This window comes from Glycine soja, chromosome 6 (assembly GCF_004193775.1).
Source record: "Glycine soja cultivar W05 chromosome 6, ASM419377v2, whole genome shotgun sequence".
NCBI classification, from domain to species: domain Eukaryota; kingdom Viridiplantae; phylum Streptophyta; class Magnoliopsida; order Fabales; family Fabaceae; genus Glycine; species Glycine soja.
The window spans coordinates 47,490,423-47,513,624 of NC_041007.1; the positions used below are offsets into that span (position 1 = coordinate 47,490,423).

General features: G+C 31.1%; 2 protein-coding genes across 3 annotated transcripts; both read left to right on the plus strand.

Moving 5' to 3' along the window:
- Window positions 1-2,689: 2,689 nt before the first annotated feature.
- Window positions 2,690-6,185, plus strand: LOC114414264 (putative serine/threonine-protein kinase). 2 transcript variants are annotated; one of them, XM_028378559.1, is made up of 6 exons: window positions 2,690-3,158; window positions 3,276-3,424; window positions 3,775-3,990; window positions 4,874-5,023; window positions 5,488-5,611; window positions 5,886-6,185. In XM_028378559.1, the coding sequence occupies exons 1-5, from the start codon at window positions 2,720-2,722 to the stop codon at window positions 5,599-5,601; spliced, it is 1,068 nt and encodes a 355-aa protein (XP_028234360.1). In that variant the 5' UTR covers window positions 2,690-2,719; the 3' UTR covers window positions 5,602-5,611; window positions 5,886-6,185. The 2 variants fall into 2 exon arrangements, with proteins under 2 accessions (XP_028234360.1, XP_028234359.1); XM_028378558.1 differs by having other exon boundaries at window positions 5,488-6,185.
- Window positions 6,186-9,711: 3,526 nt separating this feature from the next.
- LOC114417377 (vacuolar protein sorting-associated protein 26A) lies at window positions 9,712-15,828 on the plus strand. Its single transcript, XM_028382552.1, has 12 exons — window positions 9,712-9,917; window positions 10,149-10,202; window positions 10,355-10,429; window positions 10,668-10,742; window positions 10,873-10,945; window positions 11,974-12,018; window positions 12,165-12,276; window positions 12,422-12,488; window positions 12,741-12,785; window positions 13,094-13,149; window positions 13,672-13,847; window positions 15,247-15,828. The coding sequence occupies exons 2-12, from the start codon at window positions 10,200-10,202 to the stop codon at window positions 15,426-15,428; spliced, it is 909 nt and encodes a 302-aa protein (XP_028238353.1). The 5' UTR covers window positions 9,712-9,917; window positions 10,149-10,199; the 3' UTR covers window positions 15,429-15,828.
- The last annotated feature ends 7,374 nt before the right edge of the window (window positions 15,829-23,202 follow it).

Sequence of the window (23,202 nt, forward strand, 5' to 3'; positions counted from 1 at the left end):
AGCAGAACAACCAGATGAAAAGCTTGAAGAATCTTAGGGAACTACTAGAGACATTGCTATCACTATCAAACTACGCACGGACGCTCGCTTAGAGGTAAGAGATGAGTTTATCACAATTAGGTTAGAATGAATAGGTGTAGGGATCCTTAGAGGATCAAATTGGGATTTATTTTTAGATGTTTAGTGTATTGTAATTCTTCCTTTACAATTATAATTATGAGATTGTTGTGTTTGACGGGTCAATTGATGTCCTGATGTGAATTGGTTGATCAAATTGAGTGTTCTTAGTGTTTTCATGTCTTTGACCTATGATTTTGATTCCTTTGAGTTTGATATGAGTATGTGAAATTGTTTAAGGGATTTAATCATATGAACATAACATATTAATATTATTATTGTGTGACATGTATATGATGCATGAGGCGTGATAACGTGTTGTCTTGGGATTATGGAAGTGTGATGAACTATATGTAAGTGATAAGTTAAATATTTGTTAAATTGTGAGATCACACATGTATTGAGATGTGTGCATTGAGTTGTGAGCTATAAATTGTATAATCACACAATTATAAAATCCTTTAAGGGTGACAAGTTTTTGTGCGACGAGTATTGTGATTGGATCCACTGTGGAAACCCGACAAATTGAATCATTTTGAGGCGCGACAAGTTAAAATGATTTTGAAAACAATTGAGTAGTTGTGTGTATTGCATAATTTCATAGGTAAAGTCTATGCTTGTGCCATATATATATTAATACCGTGTGATGTGTATATGATTCATAAGGTATGATAACATGTTGCTTTGGAATTATAACAGATTGTATTTATGTAATAAGTTAAATATCTATTAAATTGTGAGATCCCACATTACTAGGTGTCTATATATACATAACCTACTAAGATGAGTATAAGAGTGAAAATTTTGTATAATTTACGGGAGTCTTAGTTTAAACTTCAGTGTCAACACTTGAAAAAACTATACAAACGTTACTAGACTTTTACATTTACAAATTTTACACAACTAATCTCTGTAAGCTCTTAATTAACTTTTAATTTTTACCAATTTTTTCATTTAATTAATTATAAAATGGGAACTATTTTGGTAAAAACAAAAAAGAAGAGAAGTGGAACATTTCAACATGAGAATATAGAGAGATTACAATGATATTTTCATATGACTTACTTAAAAGTGAAAAATCAACAATGGAAATTGATCTTGTAACATAATTCGAGTAAACGCCGTTATATTATCTGTTGAACCAAGCTAATTAGCAAAATAATACTAACTTTAAACATTATGCCATTGTGTAAACTGAAAACAGAACCCAAGGGATCACAGCATCGTAATATGTGAAAGAGTTATCTTAACCAAAGTTACATCATCAGCATGGTAAGTTGGTAATTAATCACCAATTTGAATAACATTATTCTCATCTTACATGTGATGTTTCTTAACCAGAGTAATATACAGGATAGCTAGATTACTTTGGAAAATTTTAACCTCAAATTTATCGACATTTTCTATGTACAATTTCTAAACATTGGCAAGTTGCTCTCCCTCTAAAATTCATATTTGGACAGATACGGGGAAGGTAATTAAAATGGGTATAGTTGCTCAGAAAGTGGAAGTGAGTTTATAATATTAAATAGGATTTTTACATTTTTCAATAAAAAATTTCCATTTGTAAAATTTTTACTATTGCCCTTGAGGGAATGGTTTTGCAAAACTGATACTTAAATATGACCAAATTGCTTCGGCATTGTTGCATGTTATTAAAATATATGAAAAACTTGCAAGTTGTGATTTGGAAACTACAATTATTCCTCCTTTCTGTAAACGTGTTAATCTCTTTTACATTGTTTTTCTAATCGTTTCCAAAACTTATCTTGAATTCTCAATCAATTGTTCAACATTGTTGACTCTTTTAGTCCTTTACGATTGACAAACATTTCAATCCAAAACATCACCTAGATAACACTCCTCGTACTTTGGAGTTGTCTAGATCTGTCTTCAACTTTGTTGTTTTTAGAATCTTTACCCCTTAAGAGATTTTTTTTTAATTAAAAAAAACTTCAAATTTAAACAGATTTTGTTTCCTTTTTTAGGACTATATAGCCCTCTTGAATATTCTTTACCATAAGTGCAACCAATAACTGTCAAAACAATGAGAACATCCAAAGAATTCAGGTATATTCATAATTGGGTGGAAAAGAATCTAGATCGAAATTCAATTCCTAACAGCTAAGTCATATGGTAAACATAGTTTGAAAGTCCTAGAATTAAGCTCCTCAGTTGCTATCAATTTCAAAGTCCTAGGATTAAGATCCTCAGCTACAAGTGGCGATGAGCTCGTGTCCCTTAGACCCTTAAACAAGTAATCAAAAGTTCGAATCCTAACTCTTGTGTACAGAGAAAACCTAGTTTAGAGGGGACAATTCACTTATGAATGCTTTCAGATCCCCAAAAGATTTTAGTCTTGACTAAAAATACTCTTTGCAATCATATGTGTATAAAAAAATAAAAAATAAACATCAATTGCTCATCTACTAAGTAACCCTTAGAAAAGTCAATGCCCCAACATACATATAATCGTACAAAAGCCAAATTTTTTGGCTCTAATATCAAGGCTAAAGGAACCATTCAAATAGAGAGCATTACATGGCACTAGTGCATTGTGCATTCTCTTTCGCTGTGCTCAGGGGGCAGGTTAAACAAAAAAATGTCTCATCTACGCACACAAGTTAAACAAGAAAAACAACTCATGAACATCCAGGAAGCACATGAAACGATTGCACAACCTGTGTGCTCTGTGTGCAACAACACAAGACCAAAATTTGAATGCAACAAAAAGAGAGACTTCACCTATGCTGAGCTGTATGCATCCACACAAGGCTTTTCCCCAAAGAATTTTCTGTCTGAAGGGGGGTTTGGTTCTGTCTACAAAGGGACGTTGTATGGACAGAAGGTTGCTGTTAAGCTACTTAAACTTATGTGTGCAAACCACAAAGGAGAGAAGGAATTCAAGTCTGAAGTTGATGCACTCAGCAAAGCAAGGCATGAGAATGTGGTCAAACTGTTAGGATCATGCACCGAAGGGAATCATAGACTTCTTGTCTATGAATATGTCTGCAATGGTTCATTGGACCAACACTTATCACGTATGATGACAAAATTAAAACCAAACTTAGATATATCAAATAATACTAAGAATAGTAATGTGAGCATCTCTTGATAATACATTATTGAGGTACTAAATTTTGGCTTCTTCTATGCAGAACATTCTCGTAAACCTCTTAGCTGGAAGGACAGGGTGAAAGTAGCTATTGGAGCCGCCGAAGGATTGCTATACCTGCATGAGAACAACATCATACATAGAGACATGACACCAAACAACATTCTTCTTACACATGATTATGATGTATTGGTAATAATATGCACAATCAATACTTTAGGATATATGTTATTGATATAAACAAAATACATATACATATTACCTGGTCATTGAAAAAATGGAGAACTAATTTATTTTATTAGCAATGCTTCTGCTGCCTTTGTAGAACTGCAGTATCTACTCTCTACCATGCAGGCTTTCATTTATCATGGATTATAAGAAACACTAGTCTTCTATACATACACATTTAATTGCTACATGTTAATGATGGATGATCATTTAACAAGATCTTATAGTTCATTGTAATTTGATTCCACAGCCACTAGATTCTTTACCTCATGAACATGAAGTTTGAATGACAAGTTATTTTTATGTTTTATCAGCTAGGGGATTTTGGTTTGGCTAGAACCGTACTCGAAGATTCCTCATACTCCACTGACTGTGTTGGGAATCTGACTTATATGGCACCAGAATATGCAGAATTTGGTAAAGTGTCAACTAAGACAGATGTGTATTCCTTTGGGGTGGTTCTGCTACAGCTAATAACTGGAATGAGGACCACAGACAAACGAGTTGGAGATAAAGGTCTAGTGGGATGGGTAAGAATCCGAGTAGTGAATAGAGTAAGCTTGATTCATATAACTGAGTGTCATTTCTTCTTTCTTTTTGACATTACATGTTGTTCCGATCCGCTTAAGTCTCCTATGTACATTGCATGCTTGCATTAGTTATTATCAGAAAATCTCCCACTTGATAAGGCCTAACATCATGGAGTTCAAAGTAGATAAGAGGAGTACCATAGAAGATACTCATTGTATTGATTAAAATTGATTAAAGATACATTGACAGTAGGTAAGGGTTTATATATAGAGAGAGAGAGCTTATTTCTTTAATACCTCTCTAATTAACTCTATATATAGAGCTCGTACTCGACTCTCATTTGTATTTAATTAGTTGTTTTAGTTAGTTGAAATTTGTTAGGAATGTGTGTAGTCGTTAATTACCTCTCTAATAAGATCTATAAATAGAGCTTCTTATACTCACTCTTATTTGTATCTCTTATAATATCAATCAATTCAATGAGATATTATCCTCAGAATTCTGACATGCATCACTAGGCTCACTGTACCCGATGTATTATTGGCTATGCCTCTTGTGGGTCTTCATGATTTTGTCCTTAAAAAGATGCCTCAAGAGTTATGGGAGGAGGGTGTTTATGAATTGCCTTTGGTCTCAATTCCTAAGGAGTATGAGAGACTTTTCAATGTGATGGAACACATGTAATGCTTGTGATTGTATTTATCTTAATTATTCTTCTGTTCACTTTAACTGGTTTTTTCCATTCACCATGTACTTTGAAGGAAAGTTGCATGTAATGACTATCAGAAGATGTAGTATTACAAATTCTTATAAAAACATAACAATGCAAATTCCAAGGATTTATTTTAGTTGGTCTTTTTTTCTTTTCTTTCTTTTTTGCAGGCTAGACCACTACTAAAAGACTGGAAATGCCAATCACTTATTGATGGAAGGATGATAAACTCTCATGACTGCCATCAACTCTATTGGATGAGCCGTCTTGTTGGAAATTGTCTCCAGAGAGATCCTCAAAAGAGATTGAATATGAATACAGTAAGTCTACACTAGCTACAGTAGCTAGTTCTTTAACATTGGCATCAAAAGTTGTCATATTCTGCTGTTTTAGATTAGAAACATGATTCACGCCTCATGTCATCTTTTTATCTTCAATAGGATAAAAACTGCAGACTCATACTCGGGTTAGTGTTAGAAGTTCTTATGACAATCAGGCGTATATAGTAGAAATTAAAAGAGTGATATATAATAATAATCTATAATTTGAAAAATCATGTTAGTTAAAAATAATTTGAAAACCAATTCAACTGCAATGGTCTAGTTTGAATCTGAAGTAACATGAACCAATTAATAAAATCAGTTCTATTAGATTTAGTTTAGATTATTGCTTTCATTGAATCAGTCTATTCCAATAAAAACCCTATATTTACTCTCATACATATTTTGTATATAGTGAAGACTAAACATCTTATGTGATAATTTGGTTTTGTATATTATCATAGGTGGTCAGAGCTTTAAATCAGATAGGCCAAGGTTGTAGCTGCATTGTGCGGATAGACCATACGCTTGCCGAGTCAAGCCATTCTATTCCAAAAGATGATATACGGAGCTCTTAAGAATCAGAAGGTGGAAGTTAAACTACTTTGAATAAACTTCTTCATAAACACTTCTAGCAAAAGAAAATAAGAAGAAAATATAAAACAAACTTTTCTATAAACTAAAATTAACTTACACATAAATTAAAAATCATGTTTTAGAAAAGTTAATATGAGAGAATTTTTATAAATTAACTTATGGGCATAAGCTAATTTTAGATTATGAAAAAAGTCATTTAATTTTTTCTTCTTATTATTTTCTCTTAGAAATACTTAAGAAAAATTTTACCTGAACATGTCCATAGGAATTGTGGATCGCATAGGTAACACAAGAAAGCAAAAGAAAATAGATTGTGGATCGCATAGCTTAATGCTGGCTTCAAAGCCTTCAACCCCCTATCCCCAAAACACAATGCCTTAAGAAGAGTTTAATTATGTCCTATAGTTTCTCATTGCCAACATCATTATTCAATGTTATTAGTTCGTATTAAGCTGCTAGCTAGAAAAGTTTGAATTGATTCTCAATATCATTCCTCCATGTATGATGTAACAATTCCTTACGCAAATTCCACTATAATGTTAACGTTAACATATCATATTCATAACATGACTTTGAAAGGTTGTGGCTGCTATATCTTTCTATCTGCGATAACAAAGATAACCACATGGCAAACTACTGTTGAAACTTAAAACTTTTGTTTCTTCTGTTGAAACATGAAAAGCTTAACACGTATGTCTGAAAAACATTAAATAGAGTCAGAATACTACTTCCAATAATTAAAACCTTTGATTTTCTTCCAAAATCCTAAAAAGCTCATGGCTTTTAATCTCTCAAATAACTTTCTTCGGTCCCATATTTATTCTTTTATGCTCTATCCGGTCCCCGAATTTATTTCATATCTTTTGAAATGCTATATTGGCACTTGTTTGATCAAATAATGTGTTTTTTTTTACCATAATATTGATATAAAGTAGTCTTCATAAAAAATGATGACTAATCTTTATAGGAAATCATCAACGCACACAAAATAGATTTATTTTTTTCAATATAATTTATTTTATATTCAAAGATAATTCGAATCACTTGGTTAAGGGACTAAGCTATTAGCACTTGTGTTAACATTGTTGGTTGATCAAATGTGTTATAACACCACTATGTTCGTTTGTGTCAGTTAATTGGTTAAGTCAACAAGTTTTATTTTTAACCTCTTTCTAAGCTAACCGTTATTTTCTGTTACCTTAGTTGATATTTCTTTTAACAGTTTTTCAGTTATAATTGGCTAGCAGTTAGTTTGTTGGTTGTAGAGGCTATAAGTAGCTTAATCTGTATAGCTTCCTCGATCAGTGATTCAAGAAATCCATTGTATTCTCTTTCTTTCTCTCTTATCACTGAGAAAATCTGTAACTAAGTTGAGAGAGATTGTTATCACACAAGAGAAGTTGAGATCAATAATGGTGGCTGTTTTTAAATCCATTGTGTTTGTTATTATTAATTCTTGAAGATTAAAGTTGTAGTGAATTCTCTATTCTTGACAGTTTCGAGTGACACTACGATGGACAATGAGAGACAAGAAAACTATATAAGTTAGTAGTATATTAATTGCTCGATAAACTATATAAAAAGTTTACTATGAAAGTTTATAAACCAACAAAATAAAGATTAAATTCCTAAAACCAAATACACTCTAAATGTAAGAAATTATCACAAATTAAATATATTAAAATAAAATCTATAAATATGAAATCAAAATTAATTAGATTATCTTATCTATCTATACTACAAGGCAATCCCTAAAAGAAAATTCATTCAACACGTATCAATCATTCAAGCACAATCTGCCACATGTCAGCTTATTAAGCATCATTTGCTACATGTTAGTGTATTATTATCTATATCTATACTTTTCAAATAGACAATTAATAATTTTAAGTTTCAAATTCTTATTCTTATAAGTATTAGATAATTATCTGTAGTAAATAATCTGTATTTTAGAAAATTCTTAATTATTATGAATTATACCAAAACATTAAAAAAATAACACACTATCATGGTCTTATACTAAATTATCAGTTAATGTACTTCAATTACTAAGTTATAATAATAATCAATAGCTTGGTATGATGGTCTGTCGTCAAATACTAATTTATTTTAAATTATTATAAGTATAATGACAAGCATTGAAAAAGTTAAATAATATTAAAAATATTTATTGACAAAAAATATTTTAAAATAGTTCTTGATAGAAATATTTACTTCTAATATATGAAAAATAAAATGGATACATATTTAATCATTATTTTCGATGATCGGGTTTTAGGCAGCTATTTAAATTAAAATGATCAGCCTTTAAATATTTATTTTAGAAGCTAATACAAATTAAAACAAAATTTCAATGATCATCTTATATTCATGACTATTGTTACCAAAAAAAAATCAATTGTGGCTAGAACGCATGTATACATTTCAGGAAACAGTTCAAGTTAAAATGGAAATAAATAAAATTAAATTAAATACAAAATCAAATACATAATCTTCATTTAATTATAGAAATAATTTAAATCAATCCTTGATATGGCAATTATATGTTCTTCAACAATTAAATAGAAAATTAGGAACATATTTTTGGACATATTTTAAATTTAAATAAGATAATTAGTGCAAAATTATTACAGATTTTTTTCAAGAATATACTTTAAAATATTTTTCTTCAATTTCTCTCTCAAAAAATCTATTTTGTTTCCAAAATAGAAATATAAATGAAATCAAATATAAATTTTTTCATTTAATTATAAAAATAATTTAAATCAAACTTTGATATGACAATTATGTTCGTCAACAATTAAATAGAAAATTAGGAAAAAAATTTGGGCATATTTTAAATTTATATAAGGGAATTGATTTAGAAATAACTTAATCAGTGAATAAATAACAAGTCTCAATCTTAATTTGAGTCCTATGAATAAGAATGCAGAAGGTTATAAAATATTTAAAATAACTCAATATCTTCCATAAAATGATTAACTTAACAAATAAGATAACTTATTTCTTTTAGTAATATTTTTTTAGATTTATAATTTATATTTTTGTTAATAACACATCATATTTAGTTAACTTATTTAAACATTTATGACATGTAATTCATTTAACTAAATATTTTTTAAGAAATTTTTATTGTGACTCAAGTAGCTATTTTAAATAATATGCTTTGATTATGATAAAAAAAATTCACATAACATAAATGAACTTTTTATCTGCTTTCTTTTTCTTTTGCTACTAATTCTTGGATGCTTATATGTTGATTGTAATTGTCGATTAGTATCTCTCTTATGTTCAAGATAATTATATTTTTTTCTCATAAAATATTATTTATATATTAATGTTTTTAATAAATGTCATGTAAAATTTTAAATATTTTTTTCTAAGTGGTGATTTTTTTATAATAGTACCCTTATATAAAAATCGTGGCTCCCCACGAGTCTGAATCCAATGCCATTACTAAGGATTGATGTAAAATTTTCCAATTCTATTAGGGGTCATTTAGCAATTTATTGGGACCGTGTTGTAATTTTTCCGTGACAACTAATGAATGTTTAGTTGCAAATTTTATAAATTTTATAGACTTATTTTAGAAATTTCTCAAAATTCATAATTTACATATTTAGGCTTAAATTGAGTATTTTTTTTTTTTTTGGTCAATTTTATGATTGATTAAGGTCGATTCAATTTTTATACTCATTTTCCTCTATAAAATTGATATAAAAAAAGACAATAGTAAAATAAAAATATTTTTTTACATGAAAAAAATTTATTTATTTTATTCCATTCATCTAGAGGTATCCAAATTTTGATATATTTTGGCAAGGAAATTTTATTTTTTTAATTATTAATTTATAAATCTCTCTTATTTTCTTAATCATAGTTATGTAAATTTTTCATTTAAGTGATCAAAATCACTAATTAAATTTAATTAAAATCCAAAATATTAATACTTCAAATAAATTATATTTTCTTATTTAAATCAGTTAATATTTCTTAATAATATTATTATTTCCCTCCTTGTCCACATGGGACAGAGCTGGATGGGGAAAGAAAACAGAAAACTAAGCACACCCCACGTCAGTGAAACGACAATGCGTTTAAGCTTTGGAAATGCAGAAGAAATAAGAAGTTTCTCTGCTATTTCTTCTACCTATACCGTGTTACTGTTAGTTAAGGCTTACTGAGTTGCAAGATTCACTTCAAATTATGCGTTTCGCTGATCGGCTTCTCATCAAATCAAACGACGTCGCAGTTCCTTGATTATTTCCTTTTGTTGATCCGTGGAATCGCGCACACGGTACCTCTTGAATTTCGTTTGGTTTCGGTGTTTAGGGTTTGGGAGGGGGATAACTATAGGATTGGATAATTTAGGAAAAAATGGGGTTTTGAGTGTGATCTTGGATACCCAATTGGTCGTTTAATCATTTTGATTTGTTTTCTAGGGTGAAGATCTGTGAAATCAGGAATGCTGTTTTTTGTGTGAATGCTGCTAATTTAGTGATTGTAATGGTGGATTTGTGTTTCACAGGTGTTGGTGTGTGCTGTGAGGTAGAAAGAAGAATCCTAAATTGTGAGCAGCATGGTGAGTGTTGTTTTGTTGTGTGTTCATGTTTTGGTTCTGATCTTGTTGTTTATTGTTCTAACCTTGATTCGCTTGATTTGGTGTTGGTTGTGACCCTCTCTATTCTTATTTTCCTTTATGGGGGAACTAAAACATGAAAACAAAACAAACAGAATTACCTTCTTGGAGCTTTCAAGCCTGCATGTAATGTCGTGATCACGTTTAACGACGGGAAGAACCGAAAGCAGGTAAGCAACCACTTTTATTTTTTGTTTTTATAATTTCTATTATGGGAAGTAGTTGTATGTTCACATTGTGGCAATTGTATTTTGTAATAATGTTGCAAAAGGCAGAGGTTGATTCTAGTGAAAGTTCAGGGTGGTGGGAGGAGAATTGTGGTCTTTCTGTGGCTCGGCTTTTTGTCGCGTCATTGTAGTGTAAGATATATGTTCGCTTTGGTTGATATCCTTTCTTGTGGGTGTATAGGTCCCTTTTAAAAAAGAAAATGGTCAAATGGTTACAGTCCCACTTTTCCAAAGTCAAGAAAACATTGCTGGGAAGGTATTTTATTTTGTTAATGTTCATAATTTTGTACAGTTGAGTTGAAGTTAAACAGATGATGTTTTCAAATAACTTGATATATTGTCAACCTTACTGTATTGATTTTTTATATATCTGCTGCCACGTTTAGATTACAATAGAACCAATGCAAGGGAAGAAGATTGATCACAATGGTGTAAAAGTTGAGCTCCTTGGACAGATAGGTTTGTACTTGACTAATCTTTTTAACTCTTATGTGTCTCGAAAGTCTCAATGGAGGAAAACAAAAGGAAGAAGTAGAATGAGTTGTAGTTTAAATTCCTTTTTGTCAGTATTATGAAACTGATTATGATAGCAAAATTATATTGTACTTTGTAGCATTTTGGTGCACTTGCTTAAAGGAATTTACCTTGTCAATTATCATTCAAAATATATGATCCTCCATTTCCCCTGAAAGGAATTTTTCCATTATCTATTATTTTGTCTATTTGTATTGTATCACATGTATTAATTTTGTTCAATTACGATTGGAACTCTTAGGCATGTCACATTGTTATATTTGGATTGCATGTAAGATAGATGCATGATTTTCTGCATCTAATTGACCTTCATACCTTTAATAAGTCTGAAATCATTTAAAAATTCAGTCCAGCATTGAGGATGTATGCTACTCTGAAATTTATATTCATTATTTTGTTTTGAATTGTTATTGAGGCTAAATATTCCAACTTGATAATACACAATCGACAGCTAGATTGTTGCTTTTCTGCTTAATCCCTTTGACTTTAGGATAAAGCATAAAAGGATATACATCTTAGGGAATATGATTGATTTATTATACTAAAGACTTTCAGTCCTATAGGCTATAGCTGTACGGAAAAAAAAGATGGACTGTCCTTATTTAAGCTTTCCATTTCAGTTTTGTCAAAATAATTTATAGACAATGTTTTCTTTGGATTTGTACCCACCCTTTTTTCTCTTGAGCATCTACAACTGAAACTGATATGATCTTCCTGACATTGATGATCTTATTTCAAATTTGAGCACTTAAATATTAATTTTACAATGTAACTGTTAAATTTTTCTTGGGTAATGACCACCAGAGAGAAATTTTCCATTCATCACTTGCTGTAAACATACACCGTTGTTGCTTCATTATTGCTTTGGTACTAATTTTTTGTTGTGACTGTTATCTTTTTTTTTTTACTTTATTACTGACTAAGTTCACTTTGGATTTTGTTTCACTGTGCAGAGATGTATTTTGACAGAGGAAATTTTTATGACTTTACTTCCCTTGGTAATTGAATGTTCCGCCGCTTCCATTCCTGAATAAAAATATTCTACCTGGTTGTAGTTAGCCTTTCATTTAATACAACTAATCCCATGAAATGCTTACTTATGCTGTTATGTAGTAATATATTTTCATTTTATTGTCTTTTGCAGTACGAGAACTAGATGTTCCTGGAGAAATCTATGAGAGGAAAACATATGCATTTGAATTTTCTACTGTTGAAATGCCATATGAAACATATAATGGGGTGAATGTAAGGCTTAGGTAAAATATCTTGAAGATCCATGGACTTGTCTGTTGTTATTTCTATGCATATGCTTTTTGTTTATTGTCTTTCTGGAATATTTGCTTTGCTAATAAGAGGATGGAGAGCTTGAATATGATATTATTGTGCATTTGCAATTTCCAGATATGTGTTGAAAGTGACCATTAATCGTGGCTATGCTGGAAGCGTAGTAGAATACCAGGATTTTGTGGTAAGTTCTCTATCAGTAAATAGAATTTGTGATTTCTAGTATGAGATATCAAATTTAATGTTATTTTATCAAATCTCTGCATTTCATGGATAATATTGTGTTGGATGTAGTTGTAAAGTATATAATTTACACATGTACACTATTCCCCCCACCTCAAAAAAATAAGTTTGTACTGTTTACATTTGGTGAAATCTGTTGAAGCTTTTAGATTCTTTTACATTAACTTGTTATTCTTTTATCTTCATCCATCAGGTTCGCAACTATTCTCCACCTCCACAAATTAACAATAGCATCAAGGTGAGCACAATGACATGGAAATCAACTTTTAATGCTCTCTACCCCATAATATATTCATTTTCAGTGTAAAAACTGTAATAGTAATTCATTTTCAAAATTTTCTATCAATTAAAAACAATAATGACTTGGGAGCAATGATAATTTTCCATCAATGTCATCGACCTCACCCATTTCCTTTCAATGACCATTGTTAAAAGTATCTGCAGGCACATGTAGTTATTACTTTGCACTTCACCTTGCAACTTTGTTATTGGCTACTTTTATTTCTTAATTATATTGCATAATATTATACATTATACCTTGCACAGATGGAAGTTGGAATTGAAGATTGTCTGCACATCGAATTTGAATACAACAAAAGCAAGTAAGCTGAATATTTTGATCGGGAGTGCTACCAACATAATCTCTGACAGATCCTTCTACATAAGCTAAATTTTATTGGAAACTACAAAATCATGATTAGGGACCATTAAATAAGAAATGAGATCCACAAAATTGTGCTTTTCAATAAATTTTAGCCAATAATAATATTCAAAAGTGTGTGTTGGAGAATGTGTTGCTAGCATTTCAATACTTTTGATTGGCCATTTAACTGGAATAGTGTCTACTTTTTATGTCGCCTTTATCAGGTTGTTTATCATTATCATTTAGTTACCTGTCTCCTATGGAGTTTCTGTTTATAGCTTGGAGTGTGAAATATATTTATTGCTTTATGTTGTTTAATTTATTGGCCTATGAATTTGTTTATCCTCTTGCATACCGCATATCTTGTTTAGACGTACTGTGCTTTTTGTGCATTTGGTTGAAGAGAATATTTTTCTCTACAATTTATATTTTATTAGGGCAATAGAGTTGTAAATACTTATTAGGATTTACAACTTTTCAGGTATCATCTGAAAGATGTCATCATTGGCAAGATATACTTCTTACTTGTCAGAATCAAGATAAAAAACATGGATCTTGAGATTAGGCGTCGAGAATCCACAGGATCAGGGACCAACACCCATGTTGAGACAGAAACATTGGCTAAATTTGAGTTGATGGATGGTGCTCCTGTTAGAGGTAGGTTAACTTTGTAATTGGATGATACTTTTTGTAGTTTCTATTTACCATAAAAATAGTTTAGATCTATTTATCATATATGTTTTGATATCCTTTCGAGGGGAACCCTCCCTTTTGTATTTACTGACTTTTAAAATAATATTTGTTTGTAAGCAGTAATATCTCGTGTTTATACACCTTCATAAATCTTTTTGTATCCACTCTTCTACCAAACAGGTGAAAATGTATTTTAATGGTTTTGTATTCCTAACATCTCATGCTTGCTATTAGCAAAACAAATTAGTTAAGACAAAAATCTCCAGCCATAGATGTCGATTTTAGTTACATAAAAATGTTTGCATTTTTTAAAGTAAATATAACGATAAATTACACTTGATAGATTAGTAAACTACACTGCATTCCGCTTTATTTTAAAAATGATTAATTGTGAACTTTTGAAGAATCAATGAATATCATAGGTGAATTTTCAAAAAGCAATGGTAGGGTTGTTTAGAACTTCATTTCATATTGTGAACTTCTGAAATTAGTATTGAAGCTTCTAAAATTAGATTCTAGTGACTATGAAAGTTGCAGAGAGGATATGTCTTTAGGAGGCTTGATCATGGCTGTCATCACTGTTAAGAGGTTTTTTTATGTTATTATGGGCTAAAATTTAAGCATCTCTTAAGGGAAGACAGTGTATCAAAATACAGAAAATTGTCAAACTTTACATAGTGGGGTCTCAACCCTAGATAAAAGATGGTTGTCTTAAGTAATTGATAGACAACTACAATTATCAAACTATGTCAAATAGCATTACTCTAAATCCCTAAAATAATATATTTGTAAAATGTGTTATTGTTTTTGTAGTATAGGCTATGATTGAAGACTTTCAAATAATTATGGAAAACAGAAAAGCAATGAGAAAAAAAAAATGTATAGTATGTTTTGGTTACAGTCTAGGCAAAAGCTTCTGCAACAGATGTTGATTTCACCTATGTGAAATGCATTTTACCTTTAAATTAATGAGTTAATTTCAAAATCTTAACACAAAACTGATCAGCAGTATAAAGTAGTGTTAACACTAAAGGCGTTTTTCAATAAATTTCTCTGTAAGTACTTCTTGAAGAAGAAAATGAGAAGGTAAAATGAATTGAACTTCTCTCATAAGTTAAAATTAACTTGTGCACTTTAACTTTTATAAAAACTCTTCCGACTAACTTCTCCATAGCTTGAAGTGACAAGTTGATTTTAACTTATAAGAGAAATTAAAATCATTTTACCTTATTTTCTTCCCTTTCAAGTTCTTATGGAGAAGTTTATTCAAACTCAGGCCAAAACATGTCTACATCTGATGTAAAAACTATTTTTTCATATATGCCAATAAATACATTGACTGGTGTGTAATATGATTTTACAGGTGAATCAATTCCAATCAGATTGTTCCTCAGTCCCTATGAGCTGACCCCAACACATCGTAACATTAATAACAAATTCAGTGTGAAGTACTTTTTAAATCTTGTGTTGGTTGATGAAGAGGACAGGCGATATTTCAAGCAGCAGGAAATCACAATGTATAGGCTGCAGGAAGAAACTTCATGATTACTTATCATTCGGGGAGTGAGTATTATTAGGTTTGGTAACAAATAAAAAAAAGATTGTGATGGACATTGAAGACCTCTTAAATCAGGGAATAGTCTCGTGAATCATGTTCTCTAAGGTGTAAAATGGCTTGGTATAGCATGCTTTGAAATTCATCACTTTCGGTCATGTATATCGACAGATCTCTCATTCATGTCTTGACATAGTTCTGTAATTTTTACTCCATTGAGGGAAGCATCTTAAGAAATGTGTTGGATCGTTGATACCCATGAGAAAGTGGGTGACTGAATGTATACTTGAGTGTGATATCTGTAGTACTTTGGTTTTTGTTATCAACTTTTGCTTGGTTTACCTGATGAACATAATGATATCCTTTTTCAATTCTTTTGAACAGACAAAATCTGGTGCAGGACTCTAATTTGTTTGTTTGCATATTTTATTTTGAGTTACATTCATATTAGTAATCATAGCATTGCATTGTTGCTAAATGTTATAATCTAAGTTGCGTTTTTGGTGATTATCGATTTGCATTTTCAGAAATTCTTTTTTAATTTTCTCTGATTTAGGGACTAACGTGACTGTATTTTCTACTTTCACATACTAAAAACTGTATACTCTAGAATGTATGCAATGTTGTAGAAACCATTGAGAAATGCAATCACTGTACATTGGACATTGAAAATTTAAAATATACTAATTAGAATGCCATCATTCAGTTTGGACCTATCTATGATTTATTTGATCAACAAAAAATATTTTACCAAAAGTCGGATGCTAGTAGATTTTATGTTCAAAACAAATTGACTGTGTCAAGAGTCTATTTTTGTTTATTCACTGTGATCATTGGTCAGGATAAGAGGTAGAGGCTAATATTTTCTTTTATTCTTAATTAACGAACTGCAAGAGTTGAACATGCAAAACTGTAATAAATTCGGGTACACCAGACAGAAATTGAAAAATACCACAGCTTATGAGAATAGTAATTTTTAGCACAAGGTACTGCCTAGCTAGGGGACCGAGTTCAGTTGTCATATTCATAATCATAGTGACCAACTCAATTGATGTTTTTTAGGGTCTATTTGGTAAGGTGGAAAGTAAACAAGAAAAGAGAAGTTTGAAATTTAAATAGAAGGTAGAAGGAAGGAAACAATTAAATTTTTTATTTATAGAAGTCAACTTTTTCCCTTTTCTTTTACTTTCTCTCCAATCAAACTGAAAAAAAAAATATCATTATCTGAGTTTTATTTTCCCTCTATTTTCTTCTCTCAATGAAACATATGATCACTTTTCAAGCTAATTCTGTAGCCAAACACTCCTTTAGTTCATTCCTATTTCAACAACTCTAAACTAGTGACAAAATATTCTGATAATCTTTAGTCAACAATATTTTTTTTATATTCCCATAAGAAAGCATGGAAATAACCCACTGACAAGTCAGCCTTATCATGAGGTTGTGCAATTGCTGGCTGAACTGTGATTCTCTAAAAGAACAAACTCCAAAGTTGCAAACATCACTTTTTCTCTGTCAAACTGTTTGATTTGTTATACCTGCAAGGTACATCATGCAGTTTAGTCTATTTCTCATAAAAGAAAATCGAATTGGGAAATGATTTTTGTCTCAGTGCCTGTAAAATGATTTTCCAACAAAAATGATGCATAACCATGTATCATTATTGTATCAAGGTTTAAATTGTAGACCTCATCGCATGTTGCAGCCGCAGTATTGTGGTTGCAGGTTGATGACTGATTTCTAATTTCTATTAACAATTTTACATGTGGCAGCCGAAAAAAAAAACCGTCAGACCACAATTGAGTGATTTGTTATGGAGTTTGTATCTTTTATTGAATGTTGTGTTATTTATCATCATTTTCATATAATTTCTTTTATATTTTTGCATCTATCTATATTTATCAAGATATTTCTGAAAAGTAGTTTTAATTCACCTCCTTTAAAGCCATAATAAATAATAATAAAATTATTTCTCAATTACATGACAGAAACAAATTTCCGGTGTGTATGTCCATCATATACACAACCAAAACTATGAACAAATTTTTCATTTAGTAGTGGATGTCAAAAAATATTACAAAATAAAATGTTGTTTTCGTTATGTATAAACACAATTACACAATAGAAATAAATTTCTATTGTGCATAAGTAAAGTGGATATATAAAATGAAAATTTATTTTCGTTGTGAAGAATATTTCTGTTGTAACATCCTATTTTTTTTATAAAATAAATTAAAAATGATTTAATTTAAAAATAAATAAAATTTTAGGAAAATAATGAGATTTTTGTAATTAAATAAATAAGAAGAAATATTTTTATCAATTAAAAAAAAATTTAAGGTAAATAAAAAAATATATGTTCTTAGGAAATAAAAAGATTTTATTTATTAATTTGATAGAGGATAAAATAAAGTTCATTTTTATAAAATAATAAAATAAGAAAAACAAAGTAAATAATAAGCTGAGAGTACCCTACCTAGTTTTTACATTTACCACGATAAGTCTCTATGCTCTCTTCCTCTTAAATCCATTTTTTCATTCCCTCTCCTCTAAAACCTTCTCTTTTTCTCGTATACAGTCAAATCTATCTTAGTAAAACTACAATCATGGACTCGTTAATAGTTGGATCGTTGTGAAACTTGAATACCAGGTTCATAACTCATTTTCTCACATCCCCACCGTTGGGATTTGCGAAATAAGGTTTGCGGTGAGAGAAATGTCCCTCGCACCTAGCTCTCTTTTTCTCACATACACCCAAATTTGTCCTAATAAAACTTTGAACTTGGACTCTTTAACCGTTGGATTGTCATGAAATTTGAACATCAGGTTTGGAAATCATTTTAGCACATCTTCACCGTTGGAATTTACGAAATAATATATGTGGAGGAAGAAATGTCCCTCGCACAAAGACAGTGAAATTGAGGTTCAAATCCCTTCTCCTTCTCTCTAATGCTTGGAAACCCTAGCAGAGCTACTAGATGAAAAACTTGAGAAATCTTAGGGAATCGCTAGAGATGCTGCTATCGCTTCTGGACATGTGTATCACAATTGGGGTTAGAATGAACATGTATAGGGATCCTTAGAATATCAAATTGGGATTTATTTTGGATGTTTATTGCATTATAATTCTTCCTTTATGATTATAATTATGAGATTATTGTGTTTGATGGGTCAATTGATGCCCTAATGTGAATTGGTTAATAAAATTGTGTGTTTTTGTATTTTTTACCTATGATTTTGATATGATTATGCGAAATTATTTGAGGGATTTAATCATATGAACATAACATATTAATATTATTATTGTGTGACATGTATATAATGCATGAGGCATGATAACTTGTTGTCTTGGGATTATGGAAGTGTGATGAACTATGTGTAAGTGACAAGTTCAATATGTGTTAAATTGTGAGATCACACATGTGTATTGAACTGTTGTGTGCATTGAGTTGTGAGTTATGAATCATACAATCACACGACTGTAAGACTCTTTAAGGGTGACGAGTTAATGTGCGATGAGTATTATAATGGGATCCACAGTGGGAACCCAACGAGTTTAATCACTTTGAGACGATACGAGTTAAAACTATTTTGAGAACAATTGAGGAATCATGTGTTTTGTATAGTTCATAGATAGAGTCTGCGTGCTAAAATATTTTCTGAGTTGGACCTAAATCAAAAAGGAAAGACCCTGACAGACTCTTCAAAGTATAGGCCTTGGGGGTAAATACACTCGATTTGAATGTTCCTTGAAATCTATGATGGTCCCATATGGTTGGAGCTTTGTTGCAAAACATAGTGACCCTGACTAGTCTCCCTATGATTTTACCTAGTGAGAGTGACTTGACTTACCAATGTGTGGTCTGTCTTGTCACGTACTCTTAGACATCTGACGAGGTTTTTAACTGACATGGTACCACATTGCATATAAGATTGAGTCTTAGTATATTTATTACATAACACTTGTGTATTGATCAATATTGATTAATTGAGTGTTATTGTGTTTTGATCTTTGAGTACATGAATGATGTGAAAATGTGAGACGTGTAGTGTTGAGATGTGATGTTGTAACATCCCAATTTTTATAATCTAGATTAAAAAGGATTTTTATTTATAAATAAATAAATTTTTAGAAAAATGATGAGATTTTATAAATAAATAAATAAGGAGATATAATTATTAATTAAAATAATGATTTGAAAGAAAATAAAAAGGGTATTTCATTTATTTGTTTGATAGAAAATAAAATAGAGTTTATTTTTATAAAATAAATAAATAAATAAATATAAAGCAAATAATAGGCTGAGTACCCTAGGTATAAATAGTTATGTTAAGTCAGGTGACTCTTTTTGACCTCATTTTCGTTTTTCCCCTTCTCCTCTCAAAACCATTTCTTTTTCCCGCAGCCCATCAAACCTGTCTTAGAAAAACGACGATCTCGGGCTCATTCATTGTTGGATCGTCGTAAAATTTGAGCACCACGTTCGCAACCCAATTCCGAGCAGATATTATGTCTGAGCTTAGAGGAAAACCCTTTCGCATTGTAGCCTTTTATTTTCCCGCAGAAACCCAAAACTGTCTCGGTAAAACTACAATCCCGGTTTCTTTAACCGTTGGATTTTCATGAAATTGGGATATGTTGTTCGAAATTCAATTTTACACACTTTCACCGTTGGGATTTTCGAGATAATATTTGTGGAGGGAAAAAAAGGAACCGCATGAAGACAGTACAAGTGGAGGTTTCAATCTCTTCTCCGTCTCTCTGACGTTTGGGAATTCTATCGGAGCAGTCGGAGGAAGGAATAACTGAAGGAATCTCAGAGAACCACTAGAGATGTTACTATCGCTTGCTGAAGACAAGTGAGTCCGCTCAGAGGTAAGGGATGAGTTTATCGCAATTGGGAGTTAGAATGAACATGTGTAGAGATCCTTAGAGAACTAAATTTGAGTTTATATTGGGATGTTTATTTAATTATAATTTTTCCTTTATGATTATAAATGTAATATTATTGTGTTCTATGTACCAATTGATGTCCTTATGAGAATTAATTGATAAACTTGAGTGCTCTTGATGTCTTTGTGTTTAACCCATGATTTTGATATAATTGTGAGAAACTATTTCAGGGGTTTTACACCCCATGTTGTGATAAAATCTTTTATATAAATTGTTACATTGAGGTTATGAAATGATGATTTCAAATTGTGAGTATGTGATAAATTGAACATGTGACGGATGATGAAATACATGTGCATTGAGATGAGATGTGTATATTGAGTTGTGAACTATGAACTGTGCAATCACACAATTGTAACACCTTTAAGGACGACGAGTATTGTGATGGGATCCACTATGGGAACCCGACGGGTTAAAATGACTTTGAAAATAATTGAGTAAATGTGTGTATTGCATAGTTCATAGGTAAAGTGTATATGATTCATGAGATGTGATAACATGTTAAATTGAGATTATATCATTGTGATTGGGATTAAGTGTATGTGATAAATTGAGTATGTATATGATTGAGATATATATGTGCATTGAGTTGTGAACTATGAATTGTACAATCACACGACCATAAGTCCCTTTAAGGACGACGAGTTAATGCTAAGTCCCTTTTAGGGCGACAAGTTGATGCTAAGTCCCTTTTTGGGCGACGAGTTAATGTTAAGTCTCGTTAAGGGCGACGAGTTAATGATAAGACCCTTAAAGGGCAACGAGTTAAAATTATTTTGAGAACAATTGAGGAGTTGTGTGTTTTGTACAGTTCATAGATAGAGTCTGTGTGCTAAAATGTTTTCTGGGTTGGACCTGAATCAGGAGGGAGAGGCCCTAGCGGACTCTTCGGAGTGTAGGCCTTGGGGGTCACACGGTTTAAGTACTCCTTTAAGCCTATGTTGATCCCATATGGTTGGAACATTCTCGCAAAACACTATGACCCTGACTGGTCTCCCTATGATATTACCTAGTGAGAGTGACTTGACTTGCTAGTGTGTGGTTTGTCTTGTCATGTACTCCTAGGCGCCCGACGAGGTTTTTCACTGACATGATACCACATTGCATATAGGCTTGAGTCTTAGCATAACTGTTTCATGCGCTTGCTAATTGTTTATTATGAAATTGATGTGTTATTATGTCTTGATCAGAGCGTGTGATTCTTGTGTAATGTGATTGATGATTGAAAAGTGTGATTGATGGATGAAAAGTGAACTTTGAATGGCAAAGTGGTGGAATTACGTGAATTACGTGTAAGTAAGTTTTATTTGGTTTATATGATATGTATATCTAGCTGTCTTGTTTCTCTATTAGTTAGGAATGTGATAACTCACTCCCTGTGTGTTGTTTGTGTTTGGATCCTGTGATGATCTTGAACTTTATGTTCGGGGGAGCAGATGACTAGGTGAATTGCTTTAAGGAACATTATGCTGAAGGACGTCGAGACACAACGCTCTGATAGAATGTGACAGCGGGACATAAGTTTTTATATTAGTTGCATGATATTAGTCTATTTTATTTTATTTCACTGATTTAATAAAATATCTATGTAAATTTTGACGGCCTTATTTTGAGCCGAATATGTTTTAATAAGTTTTAATTGATAATAGTGAAGTGAATGTGAACCTTTTACCCGTGTGAATTTGGTTACCAATATTTTTATATATTTTGTTTATTTATATATATGTCGGGGTAGAGGGTGTCACAGATGTCACACGATAAGTGATGGAATGACGCGAGTTGTGTTTAAGTAAATTGTATTTCATTTATATGATATGTATATCTATGTTGTTTTGTTTCTCTCTATTAGTTAGGAATGTGATAATTCACTCCTTATGTGATGTTTGCATTTGGATCCTGTGATGATCTTGAACTTTGTGTTCGTAGGAGAAGTTGGTTAGGTGGATGACTATGGAGAACCTCATGCTAGAGGACGCTGAAACACAATGCTCTGATAGGATATGACATTGGGACATGAGTTTCTATATTATTTGCATAATGTTCTAAACATGTTATTTTATGTTATTCTGTTGTTTAACTTGTTTTCTTTTGTAAAATTTGGATGGTCTTGTTTTGAGTCAAAGATGTTTTCATACTCTTATTTGATAAGTTTTTAATTTGATAATTAACGCGAATGTGAACCTTTTTTTTCCACATGAGTTCCTTTATGTTTATTGAACAAAATCATTTTAATTAATTCCGCATTTTCATATATGATTTATATATAAATATGTATCTTGGGGTAGAGGGTGTCACATCTATCAACATAAAAAATGTCAACTCTTGAAGGTTTAAATAGCAACGAAGAGGATCCAATAGCAAAGCCCTTGTTAAAAACATACGTAGATTTTGAAAGAAAAAGAACAGTTTTAATTGGGTTTGAATCTGTTTACAAAAATCCAAACAAGTTTTACATATAAATTGAAATGGTTGCACCAAACCACCCTTTTCAAGATGGATATTTTTAACCATGCCCACCCCTTGGCTCCTTTTATGTACTAAAAAAAATTAAGAAAGGGAGATATTCTTCATTCTAATGTCAAAGACATGTTGAAAGCTTCGAGTAGAGCTTAGCTTACCTTGATACTTAAAATTGATCATCCAACAAATACTCATTTCCACTAGCAAAACTATAACCAACCCTCATTGGCTTAGAAAAAAAAAGGAGGAAAATTTTAACTCCTCACCCATCTAAGAATGATTGATACCCTTCTTTCTAGATATAAAAGAGCAAATCTGCCAACAAAAATATTAGCCAGCAAATGTGTTTC